At 40.6% G+C, this 13,866-nt stretch overlaps 1 protein-coding gene across 1 annotated transcript in view; it reads right to left on the reverse strand.

Annotated features, from left to right (window-relative positions):
* The window catches only part of PKN2 (protein kinase N2), a 56,307-nt gene extending 42,648 nt beyond the window's left edge, over window positions 1-13,659 (reverse strand). Inside the window, exon 1 of the mRNA XM_065656331.1 lies at window positions 13,280-13,659. Coding sequence (XP_065512403.1) covers window positions 13,280-13,327 — 48 coding nt within the window. The 5' untranslated portion in view covers window positions 13,328-13,659. The remainder of the gene's footprint in view (window positions 1-13,279) is intronic.
* Between the last annotated feature and the right edge of the window lie 207 nt (window positions 13,660-13,866).

Genomic DNA, 13,866 nt, shown 5'->3' on the forward strand with positions numbered 1-13,866 from the left:
GTGCCTATAAAAATAAATCTTAAAGGATATGCTATATAGCCAAGTTTACATTAAAATTGCAAAAAGTTCTTACCTCATATCTGCACTAAACTAGGTGAATTATGTGTTGCTTTTTATACTGCCGAGTATTCAGAAAGCCCACAATGAGGCAGACTTGTTAGTGATTTCAATGCTCTTCCTTTTCCAGAGTGGGTAAGACTACACGTGCATTCTATTTGTTTTCCAGCACCAATCATGTGAATGGAATCCTGAATGCAGTATTTAATCTCTCTTTATCCTAAACTTACCCATGTTTTATTATTAAAAGCCTCACCCTGTTTTACAGGGCATATATACACAGAAGTTTTCACACACACAATGTAAAAGAATGTTCTAGGAATATTTGTTGCCAATATTCCAGTGTAACTGATTTTGATATATTCGTAGCTTTCAAGACATTTTGCTTCAAGGCAAAGTGTACTACCTCATTTCAGTTCAGAAGCATTTTAGTTAGCAGCCTGAGAAAAACCTTTAGTTAGTAATCGAAACTGTAGCATGAAAAGTATGTTAAACAGAAATAGAATATTCTGCTTTATTAATAACCAAGAGCTACAAAATTACTCTAGATATGACATTCAGCAAAACCTTCATGAAGAAGTCCTTTAAGCTAAAGAAATAAATTACTGCAGCCAGAAGCTATTTATGGTTGAAGTTTAACCTGTTGCATTCCCAAGAGTATCTACTATGTATTCCTCTATAATGAGCTACCTAATCTAAAGCGTGTCATCTTCAGGAGACAAAAATATAGAAACTAACTTTTGACTGAAAAATACCAGCAGGAAGACTTCTACCTGATCAAAGAGACCAACGTATTCTGACAGAAGCTTAAATTTTCGGAGGTTGTGACTATTTCCTAGCTGTATTTGAAAGGAGAGGGGATGGTTTGTGGGTGGAGGGTGTGTGAGAGGGTGGGTTTGTGTTTTGAGGCTCTCTCAAGCATTCAATTAGAGATGTCAAGAGTCACAGGAGAAAAACAAAAAAGCAGCTTCTATAATTAAAATAAAGAAATTAAACTACACAAAAATAAAGTACAGTTTTAATCTGTCTACACCATCTTCCAAAATAAGATACTATATTTAGTTCAGGCTAGCATCCTCTCAACTGTACCCTTCTCTGACCTCCCAGAGCATGACTGGTTTCTTTTTCACACCCTTCCCATGGTTTCACCTAGCCAGGATGCAATGAACTGGCATTACTATAAACATTCTGGGGTACAGCCAATGCTTTTGCCTAGACATAGGTTCTCCCCATTCTCTGGAGGTGCTAGAACCGCAGCTGGCCCTTCTCTCCTCCTTTTGCTGACCCTGAGGAAGTGGCATCTCTGATCATTCCCAGTATGTGCCAACAACAGGCTCATTCCTGCTGGAACTCAGATTTGCAGGAATTCCCGGTAAATGTACTTGACTATATGCTAAGCTTCAACTATATTCACTGCGATAAAGAAACACTTAAACACTTCAGGACAGTAGACGGCTTATTTTATAGCAGTGGAAAAATTCATAAAAGTAATTAGAAACATCTGACATTTTCAACATACACGGTTAGCGAAGCGCAAGACAAAAATTAGTGAAGGAAATCTGCAGAAAATATTACGTGCTTGATGGAAATCAAGAAGAAAACAATTCAACTGCATAGTTTAGAAAGTGTTTATGAATAAATTCAGAATTAGGATGCCTGTAGTTCAGTTTTAAAAATCTGTTTACTTGAAGTACTGTATAAATCTTAAATTGACAATAAAATAATTCAAGTAAATGCAACAGATGGGAAAGTAGACAAATGGTAAAGAAATTAAATGCTACTTTTGAGTCCATAAAACAGTATTGTCTATTATAGAAATGAAAGAGTTACAAAAAATGGGAGACCACCTGCAGAACTTACATCTCCCTTGTCTTTCTTTCATACCCAAGGTCATCTGGTTCAAGAATCAAATTGGAGATAAAGAAACCAATTCCCATGTACATGGCAGCTGCTGCCCTGACTGTGTCACTGAGATATTCCCATCAAAAAGAAACACTTCAAAAAGAACACTTTAATATTAGTGCTGGCTGCTCACCTGAAAAATAGAAGATGATACTGAATAGTACTCAACAGCAGACCAATGTTCTTTTGCCTCCTGTGCTTAAGAAACTGCTAAGGACTTTTTTTTCCTGTTAGAATCAGTTTAATTAAAGCTTGAGAATACGTTCACTCACTCTCTTGTACAGAATCCTGATAGAGGCGGACGCCAATTTCTAAAGCATTTAAATTAACAATCATAAATTGTTCCCACATTTTACAGTATGTTATAACAAAAGGCAAAATTCAGGAAAGAGTTTGCCTCCAAAAAACCCTTCTGAAATAAATTATTTTGTTCTAATGTTAAAGTACTATCTATTTTAAATTTCAAAATGTCACATTACCATCTCTTCAGGAGAGAAGAGGCTGAATCACAAATCCTAGTAACTCGAAGAAAAATCACTAAATAATGGGTTAAGATTCAAGAGCAAAATGTAAATAACCTTCCTGAAGACCTCCAGTTATACAGATATTATAATTTGCAAATTATAACTTTTAACATCTAGTCATTCTCAACGTAAAACATCAGTTTCATATGAGCTTATAAACAAGAAACAAACAAACTGAAATATTGAAGAAAACATGTTTCCATTAAAGGAGATTGCCGAGTCCTAAATGGGCAGCAGTTCAAGAATGCTACACTACTAGTCAGGCATGTACGATTTACAGTACTTTTACTTTTCTACCACTGCCACTAAGTTTAGAACATGTCCTACAAAAAGGACTTGCTGATTTTAAAATGTTCTGTAGATCTGTAGTATGCTTATTTTGGTACTTTTCAATACAAGTCTTTGAAACCCTGCCTTCAGTCTTACTCTGTCATCTCTCGTCTTTTGCTAGAATGTAATTTACTGTATCCTGTCTCTCCACCCCATTACACCCATGCAGTTCCCCATGCACTCTGGACAGGCTGTCAGCAGCATACATCCTTACAACTTCAGAGGTTAATCTATTTTTAAGAAAAGCTGACACTTCTTTGTCATCATTTGTCTTACACTTTTAGCCTACATGATTTGAGAATTAGGAAAGAAGTAATCTTGTCCTTTCATATGCAGATCTGTCTATAAAGTGAACATCCTCTTAAAACACATTCCACTTAACTGCTTTGCAAAGTCTTCTTGTATAAATAAACACATGAAGTAGAAAAGCATTGTGTGGTTTTACATATTATGTTTGCAAAAAGCAACAGGCCACACAGTCAATTTGCATTCCTCCTAAATTCTCAACATTAGTTTTGGAGGCTTTTGGACTTCTGCTACTTAAAAATCCAAGTGATGCATCACAATGATGAAAGAGCAATTTCAGTCTCATATCTAATAACCTATGTGATGTAAACAGTGTTAAGTCCTAAAATCTGTCATAAAAGAGGTTATGTTCCTCTTCCCGCAGAAGAGAAATAAGAAAGGTAGGCAGAAGAACAGAACTAAGCAAATTCTTTCCATTTATCTAAGGACTGGCATAAAGGTTCTTTCCCACATTACTCAAATAAGCCAGTTGTTAATAGAGAGTTTTGGAGCATCTGGAATCACCAAATCACTCTCCTTGTTTATTTTAAAGATAATCCTTCACTCCAACAGCACAAATTAAAAAAAAAGTCCCAGATTCTAATGGCATAGCTGAGTTATGAAGATAACACACGCAGTTTGTCAATGGGTACAAGGAAAAGGAGAAAGAATTGATAATTTTGAAAATTATTCAACACCATGAGAACTTAGAAAACATTAATCACTGTGTTACCTCAAATTTGCTATTTCTGCACCATATTTTCAGGTCTTTTTGCCTCAAATTTGGCTAGACCTCTGAAGCACAGCATCAGTCTTGTGCATCGTAGTTCAAAGTTATCTATGTGGTGCTTTAATTGATGCTCATGTGACCATTAAGAGCTATTCTGTCCTTGCAGATGTTCAAATTACCATTGTTTGGGGGTTTATCCTACTAAATATTCAAACAGCTCACAGTTATCGAACTATTCAATAAATGACAAATGTATTCATTACCAAACTAATACCTCACACTCTTCAGTATCTTTATGGACAGTAATTTTACAGAATTATTTGCACCCTAAGCTGTCTTCACTCCAGAATTCAATCCCATCTGTTTCAATTGCATACTTATTTTTTCTTTCACTTAATTTAGAGAAATAACAAAAAGACTCAAAATTTTTCAAAACTACTCCTTGTCTCGAGTGTATAAAACTCAACAACTTCTCAAAGCCAGCAAATAAAGCTGTGGCCATACTCCCACATTTGTCTGGCATACTGCTACAAAACTGTTTTCGACCTTCAACAAACTAAATGAAACATCTTCCATCCACACATGATGTCCAAAACAATTCTATTCTCAATGCTTTTTCAGACAAACAGGTTTTTACTGTCACATGCAGCATATTGTGAGACCTTCTGTTTGTAGAAGGTGAAGCTGTTGCCACAGCCAGTGCATGGACCGTTCGTTATCTGTATATTCATCTGCAGCAGAATTGGGCTCTCTTCACAGTCCCTACCTCAAATCCACATACAGGAGAGTAAATCTTAGCCTGTAATCTGATAAACGTTTTACTGGATAAACCAGCATTACAAGCAAAAAAAAAAAAAGCACCCTAAAGAACCAGCAGTCCTATCCTGCCTAACAATTTGTTCCTGTCCCAGACCATTCACTGATATATGCCAGTACAAACCTTTATATGGCCACACAGTGAGCCAGATTGTGAAGCTGATCTGGCTGAAAACTAATTTGGAAGGAGGGAAAACCCACCGAAACAAAACTAATAACAAAATCTGTTCACTATATAGCTGTCTGTGTAAATATAAAGCAACGCAACATGGCACATACTCATTCTTAGCAGCAGCACCAGCTGACAAAGTCTGACACTTTTTGAACAACAGTCTCAAGTCTGTACGGGCGAAGATTAGAGTTCCAGCACATGGTGTGGTCAATGAACCAACCAGAACTTTTCCATCCTAAATTTACGTCACAGACCTGCCTTGAGTCTTAGTGATCTGCAACAAAAACCCAAACTGAGTATTCCTTTTGACAGTTTTTGAAAACAAATATGTTGAAGTTCCTAAGTTCATAAGCAAACTATAGCATCAGCGATATACTAAAACAGATCACTAATACAATTTCCTGTTTAATTAGCCAGTATGTGTTTGGGACTAAAAAAAAAAAAAAAAACCCACACCAACCTTTTTCTGCTTCTTTCAATCATCAACTCTCAATTTCTCCTCAAAAGTTACATGAAGTTTATATATGAAAAAAATTATATACATACACACAGATAGAAAAATAACTTCAGAGCAGCTATGCACCACAATTATTTCCAAGGACTATTTCTAAATCAGGCAAGTAACAACTACACTTACTATTAGCTCTTATTTCTTTTATTAACCTATTTATTTTGATAGTCTAACAAATATAAGTACACAGAAGGAAGTTACACCTGTACTTATGAAGTTCCTGTACATGTTTTTAATTTCTAAATTTCATAGAAGAAACTGTACATTATAGTAATCTTTAAGTGCTTTGAGTATTGACTTTCATGAGCTAACAAAAAAAAGGTATATCGGGCCTTACATTCCAAGAGTTGAGCAATATTCTCTGGGTTTAATGCCCAGCACTAATTCAGAAAACTACTACTGTTGTAGTAATCCGCATGAGGAGTTCACCTTTATGACCTGAGCTGCTTGCAAATATTTGCATCACACTAACGGACAGAGCCTCACATTATTCCTGTGATTTATCTCGAAACTTTGATACAATCTATTAGCACCTTGGTATTGCAGACTTAATTATGCCTTCTCCTGGCTATAGATCTGGCACCTATTGTATTTTGTGGCACGCTAATAACAACTGTGGAAAGCTAGTGGAAAGCTGTCCCCCTGGTTCTCCTTAACAGAAACAGCACCAGTTCTGCTACTTTCATTTTCAGGTTAACATGTTCTTGTGTTTAATGGAAACTCAAAATCTATAAGCCCTGCTACCACATTACAGGATAGCAAGTGTTCGGAAAAACCTCAACAGAAAAAAAGAGTTTGCTTCAGCACCGGACAGAACACCACAAATGTGAAACAGATAATACAAGCTTTTAATTCAAGCTCTCTGATCTGTACTTATTTAGATAACAAGTAAGAAAGTCTCTGTCATTTAAAAACTAGGGCATCTCCAGTGAAGAAAATAAGGCTTAAAGAAATCCACAGGAACTGGAGGCAAAAAAAGCTAACTAATTTAGTCATGTCCACATTGAGGTTTTTACAAACACAGCCCAGTTTTCCTGATTTGCATAATAGGTCAGAGCAAATCCTCTGTGGGTCCTGCCATATACCAGCCTCTCTTTATGGCACCAAAAAACCCCATGAAAAATCTGCATATATTATATTTCACAGCCCAGCTCAAACCTTTCCAGTCAATTATTTCTTATTTGGTACCTGATATCTATAATAAAATAACAAAGGCCTTTAGTATAGATGCAGCTGTCCTAGCAAAATACACTTATGCTAATATTCCTGTTTTTTCCGTGGTTGCCCCACAGAAGCGACAAACTAACTGATGAGAGCCCAGTTTTGCCGTCACGGTGCATCCACTCAGAGTGCTCTGTACATCACTGCAACAGCAAACAGGAACTACAGCCGAGGCGGGCATGGTGTTCAGGCACAGTACAGGAAACTGCATCTACACTGAACATCACGAAAAACAGGTGTGGCCTACTCTTAAAACCAATCAGATCACCACTACCCACAGTCGGTGGTCCCACAACAGAGCCATAGTAACTGATCACATTAGCTCTCACAATTCACCTTATTTGTGAAGTTAAATGTATTGGCCTGAATAGCTTCATTTCAGCCTCTTCTGTTACCCACAACTGCAGAATTCCCAGCAGAGTCAGTCCATTTAGCTGAACATAAGCCTGCAACTGCACACTACTGCCCTGTTCGTTAGTGTCTGCCCACCACACAACTCTGCCATATCCTCCTCGCCAGCTGCCAGTACTGGCAAAGACGATGGATGCCACAGAACTGCATTGGCTTGACGCACAATCACAGAATTCCTGAAGGTGCAGGAAAGCACCCCACAGAGCACCACTGAAACCCCACAGAGCAGAACTTTGCCCCACAGGATGCACACTCGGAGTGCCAGGCAAGTAGTTCAGCTCACTGGTGAGCTATCAAACAGTAAGTAATCAGTAACTGTAAAATGGCAGTAACGAAAATGGTGCAGACTTGTGTCGGTGTGACATAATTATACTGCTGCAGTTCAAATAAACAAACTAATCTGATATAATGTTAATATAAGGACAGGCCCAAAGCATTTTGTTAACTAGTGGCACTTCTAGTTTCTGTTTCAATGCAGTACAGAAGCCATGGGTCGGATCCTACAACTTAAATCTCATTTCTTTAAAAACATCCCCTCCCCCCCAAAGTAGCAAAAAATCTATTTTGCTTGTGCCAGGAACTGCAGATCAAGCATTAAAAAGTAAAGCTTCAAAGTACCATGCAAATGCCTTGCCCATGCTACAGAGCAATATCTCCTGAGAGATGCTTCAGCTCAGTCCTTCCTGAAGCCATCCACTTACTGGATCCACAAAGAGAAAACAAAACAAACAAACAAAAAGCCTACCATTAACCACTTTATATCCATTATACACATGAATTCTAGAAAAAGGAAACCCAAAAAGCAGACTGAGACCTTCACGCTGTATATAGTGCACCATAAGGCTTTGTTAACTCTGAATCTAAGTAGAGGCCATGTAATGTCTTAGTCTCTAATTCAGCAAAGCACTGAGACATTGATGAAGAGATTCTTAATCCCATCATTAAGCCCTTAAACCACTGTTTCCCAATGTAAAGGACATGTTTATCTAGTTATTCTACTACAGATTTTAGGTTACATTGTAATGAATGACCATTCACAATGTATAAAACTGTTCCGGCAGAGCTACTACACATACTGTAACTAAATATACTTTTCTACTAGCCATCGCTAATAATTTATCTTGAGTTAAAATAACAGATCTGGGTCTTAGCAAGCCAGCCATCTGCTCTGATAAAGAAAATTCAGTCAAATGTATACAAGTCTACATCATATACAAGCTCCTACGTTAAGAGGCAGACCGACAGAATTCAGGACGTGGGAAGAAACCCAAGACAAAACAAAACCAAAGCCCCCACCCATGCACCTACCTAAAGGTATTTTAAGGACTGTTTATGTTCCACTGAGAACAGGATGTATATTTTACTAACACAAGTTTTGAACAGAGTACTGTTTAAAGAGTAATATATATCCACAAATGGAAAAAAACCTGAAGTGCTTCCCTAAATCCACCAGTTCTGGAAGCGTTTATAGGGGCCTGAGAAGTCCCAAGCAGCTATACACAAATTTTCACATCTAAACTGCCGTAGACTTGTTAAGGATATTTTCACTTGAATGTGACAGTTTCTTGTTCTGAAGAAATAAGACAAATTCAAAATTATTTGAGGCTAATCTGTCCTAGCTGAGCAGTATTTGAAGGCAGTCTTACTGCTGAGTGTTCAGCCTAATTACAATGTCTGTTCAAAACAGATTAATTAGGTTCCTTGTACCTTTTTAAGGTGTCCTTAGGCACTTGACCACAGCTAATAATAAATACGCAGTACTTTTTATCTCTATAAAAGCAAGCACCATTACCTCTATTCTAAAAATGAGGAAACTGAGATGTGAGTCATCAAAGTCATCTGCCTAATGTGAAGCAGAGCACCAGGAATGAAATGCGGGTCTTCAGAGTCCGTCCAGTAGTTTAACCCAAAACAGCAAGGTACAATTGCCTGCTTTTATATACAAAACATAGTTGTGTAATCTAAGACTTAACCACACAATTTATATCATGTAGACTAACAAAACATTGAGCATTTTTCAATCATATTAATTTTATGAGTATTCTTGTCCCAGATACAAAACAGAAAAATAAAATTAACTAAAAACTATACTGGATGTGCCATTGTGTAAGCATAATTTACATATATTTCAGTTGTGGTACTGTTCATTGCTACTTCAAAAAAAGAAAAAAAAGTTACCAATAGCCTTTAAACACAATTCTGTCATGAAATTTACACTTCAAGATCTCAGAGTACAGCATCTTAGGAAATTAGATTACCAGGGCTTCCATTAAAACAAAATGCTTATTAAAAAAATCAATTTATTCTGACCAATACAGAAATAAAGACAGTTTTGCCAATGTTTTGTAATTTTAGGAATGTGTATTATGGCTGAGTTTGAAAAACTCATTCGAAGTAGAGTCATTAACATTTCCATTTGAAGCAAATGAGGGTCTGTTACAAGCTTATTTACTTTAGGGCATAGCCCAGGTTCTCTATCTTGACCAAACAATTCCATTTGAGCAAGTAAAACCAAGCAATATAGTGGTGCGGTGTGTTGGTTTTTGTCTTTTTTTTTTTTTTCTTTTTTCCTGTTATTAAGCAGGTATTGTTTGTAAGCATAATTTTGAGTAACCAAAAAATCTTCCTAAACTAAATCCTGTAGCATTAATGAGAAGTCTAAAGCTTAAAACATATACATTACTGTCTAGAAAGGAAGTGGTAGAAGACACCTAGAAGCACAAAAGTGCAATTACTTTGCACACACACTAGCTCCATTTAAATACTCCAAGTAATAATTTCTGTTACCCCACACATATCAACCTACTATGCTGACATCTATCATCACTATCAAGAGAGCACATATCTTTGGAAATACACAATACCCACTACCTGACTTTTTTAAAAAAATAATGATTAAAAATGAGTAATTAAAAAAACAGACCTTTTTCATATAAAACGAAAAAAATATATATTTCATGGATGCCTTATTTAACTGGCTGCAGCATCATAAGTTAAAGTTTAATTTTATGAGGAAATAGAATTGCCACTTCCACCAGGAAGCAAAGAGTTAAAGGCTGGGCATTAACCTGAAAGGAAGCACTCGAGAGGCTAGTTTACCTGCTGGACAAAGTTCTAAAAGGATGCAAGCCCAGCTAAGGACAGCAGAAATTTGGAAGGGAAGACAACATCACCAATACTGGTTCTTACCCAAGCACCTTCCCCCTCCTACAAAAGGACCTGTACTAGAGATAAAAGGAGGTAAAAAGGTAAGCTGGCTTTATGTAATCTTTCAATCTTTGGTAATCAGGTAATTTTGCTGGTGAAGCTACTAAACAGAACAAATGAAAAAGAGGATTTGTTTGCTGCCCAGTTTATTTTGTACTAGGCATTTGCTAACTACTGAGAAAGAAGTGTTGCATTTTTCACCTTGAACAAACCTCTGTGAAAGCTTATATAGAAGCAAGATATACTTTCCACATCCTATTAACTGCCTGCAAAATATCTGAAGTTACATATAGAAGAATGGAGAAAATATTTTGTAAAAAAGCAAGACAGAAATGTCTAGTGGACATTTGCTAGCAGAGGTTTTTAAGAAACTGCTCTATCAGATAGGTAGCCACTTTTCAAAAGACAAAACTGTCACTGTGAGAAGTGCAATCTAAGGCCTATTTAACTAAATCCAGTACAATTTGAAACAATTGCACACACTACATCTATGTTTTACCACTTTCTTCTTAGCAGTTAGTTATTTTTTTGCCCTTTCGTTTTTCATATTTTTCTCAGAACCCACTACGCATCCTGTTAGTCAGTATTTGTGAAAGTTTGCCAATCTTTATATCAGGACAGTTCAATTGATTCATGACAACTGATGCACTTTTATTAACTTTATCCAAACCTAACAGTTAACTACTTACAGCACGCTGGAGTACACAAGGCTATCATAACCAACTGCCTGCAGAACATACGAGATCAATAAGCAATGTGTTATGTTGATCACTGACTGATACTTCAGATTCTGTGCCAGGATCATTCTTGGGATTAACACTGGATTTAGGCGGTTTTCAGTAGGTTTTCATGAGTATTAGCAAAACACCTAAACCTAAAAGTAACCACTCCTACATTTATACAGTCCTAAAATTACACTCAGTCCTTTGAAGGCAAGTGTGTGGCTGATGTGGCTCCCAGTGAAAATGAGTTCGGCACCCCTGGTCTAGATCAACCCAACTACGTGACGCCTTCAACCTTTATGTAGCCACGCATTCTACAACTTCCTCATCTTTCTGCTCAAGGTTGCAATATGCAAGTAAAAGCCCATTTTACATATAAGCACTTTTTAAGTTAAAGTTCTTCAGATTGAGGAAGTTTCCTCCCAAAGAAACATGAGTGAAATGGCGTATCTCACACTTCAATGTAGTTCCCTTTATTTTAGGAAACATACCACTAAGCTAGTTTTTATGCATAGGTATATGAAGAGTACTTTGTTTTGAAGAATTTCTAAGAAAAATGAGACTGATGCCTTCGCATTCCACTACTAATATATGCCACTGCAAACAAAACATCACCTTTACAGTGGTTTTTCCTGATATAGATGTTCCTCTTAAAAATACCTAAAAGTTATCAGTTTACAAAGCTTAAACCCTACTGGGACGTTCACGTTAACTTGGCAACCTTTCTGTCTTTCCCCAAGAATTGTATTTACCAATACAGAAAATGCTACCTATAATGGTAGAGACAGTGCAACTAAAGGATTTAAACCATCCTGGCTGGTTTTGTTTTCTTTTTAAAATTAGCATCATTGTCAGTGTCATCTTCCAAGAAAACCAACCAACCAACCAAGCTTTTCCAGTAACAAAGTCCCCCTTGAACAAACCCACGCATTTCTGTCTAAATTAATCTGAACCCCGCTCTTAGTACTTCTACAGAAATTCTGCTTCCATTTAGCTTACCTGTAACACTACCACAGTTACTTATTCACATAGCTCACCACTTCAAACAGGTTTACCAGCTTATATATCATCGTATCAAGTTTGTATTAACATAGTGATTCTTCCTAGACACTTATGAGCCACTGATTAAAGTTCAGCATTTTAGATGGATTCTTAGCCTTCAGCCATCTCATGTGCTACAATATCAAGTAGACTGCTACATCTCTCTTGTGCCTTCTTTTCCTTTGTTAACAAGTGAGCACATAGTTAACATTTAAAATTACAGGAGAATTTAACAGCATTTAGGAAATAGCATTTCTCCTTTTTAAAGCATGCTTTTCTAATTTCCATTTGAACATTAAATTCCATGCTTTCCATTTATGGACTTCTTACTTAGGCTAATTGTCCATCTAATAAATTCAGAGAGACATTCTTTGCCCGGTTAACCATAAGAGCTTGCATAGATTTAGTGGTGTATATTAAAAAAAAAAAAAAAAAAAGGCAAAAAAAAAAAAAGAGCAAGCTTTCTTTCGGACAAGGAAGCGGAAGAGCTAGCAGGTTGAGCTGACATTAAAGATTAGACCACAAAAGTGAAGCTCCCGAATTGCAGCTAACCCTGCAGCTGATGAGCAGAAAAGTAACAGTTGCACAGGCAACCAAAACTGGCCAAACAACGGAGCTGGAAACAGCCAACCCCTGAAGTTTCAGGACGAGTGTCGGGGAGTTGTTTGGGGTTTTTTCCGGAGTGACAAGACCCCTTGCCGTGTGACAAATACCGTCGGTCGGACCATTTTCTCCTCTTCACAGGCTCAGAGTTCAAGGCCTACATAAAGGAAGCGGCTCCGACTCCCGCGCGGTGCAATCTACAGAGGAAAAGCTCTTTGCCTGACCCTGACGCCGGCGCTGGGGTGGTTCCCGGAGCCCCTCCGGCCGGGGCCCTGGCGAGCGCCGTGCCCGGGGCGGCGGGCGGAGGCGAGAGCGACCAGGCACCGCGGCGGCCCCGCCGCGCCGGCGGGAGCGGGCAGCTCGGCGGGGGCGGAGGGCGCTCCCCAGCCGGCGGGGCCTTGGCCGGGGCGGGGGGCGCGGCCCGGGGCAGGCCCTGCCGGAGGGACGCGGCCGCTCGGCGAGGGGAAGGAGGGAGCCGGGCGCAGACAAAAGCGGGTCGCGGCCGGCAGCGGGGTGGGGCCGTGACCGGGCGGCGGCGCCTCCGGTCCCGGGGGAGAGCAGCGGGAAGAGGCCTGGGGTGGGCACGGGCTTCCGCCGCCTCCCCGGCCCGGCCGCAGGGTGGGGTGGGCGCCCCGCGCCGAGCGGCGGGCAGGGGGCGACGGGGCGCGGCGGCGGCTCCATCCTTCCCCGCGAGGGAGGGGAGCGGAGCGGGGCTGGGGCGGCGCCCCGAGGGACACCGCCACTCACCTGGAGCTCGGTGAAGAGGATCTCCCTCTCGGCCGCGTTGGACGCCATTGCGCTGGGGTTTGAAGTCCGCACCTGGACGCTGCTGCCGCCGCCGCCGGCGGGGAGGGGAGCGAGGGAGGCGGGTCCGGGGCCGGGACTAAGGGCGCATCGGGGGCGGGCGGAGCGCTCCGTACTCGGGCAGGCAGGGGGACGCGGGAGGGGCTGCTGCCGCCGCCCCCCCTCCTCCTCTCATGGGGGTCGCGCCGGGCGCTGTGGCGCGGTGCGGTGCCCGCCGGGCCGCGGTGCGCTCCCGCTCCCCCGCCGAGGCGCGGCGCTCGGCCCTGGCAGCGCTCGGCCGCCGCGGCTGCTGCTCCTGCGGCCGCCGCGGATGTCGCACCATTTGGCTGTCACCCCGTCGCAAAAGCGTCGCTGCTTTGCGGCTCCCGAAGCACGTGACGGTGTGTGTGCGGGGGAAGAGCGGGCTCCCTGACGGCGGCCGGCGGCGCGAGGCGCGGAGCGCGGGATGGGCGCGGGGGCACGCGCCTCGGTCCCCCCAGTCCCCTCAGCCCCTCGGTCCCCCCAGTCCCCTCAGCCCCTCGGTCCCCTCA

Source organism: Caloenas nicobarica, chromosome Z, assembly GCF_036013445.1.
Source record: "Caloenas nicobarica isolate bCalNic1 chromosome Z, bCalNic1.hap1, whole genome shotgun sequence".
Classification (NCBI taxonomy): domain Eukaryota; kingdom Metazoa; phylum Chordata; class Aves; order Columbiformes; family Columbidae; genus Caloenas; species Caloenas nicobarica.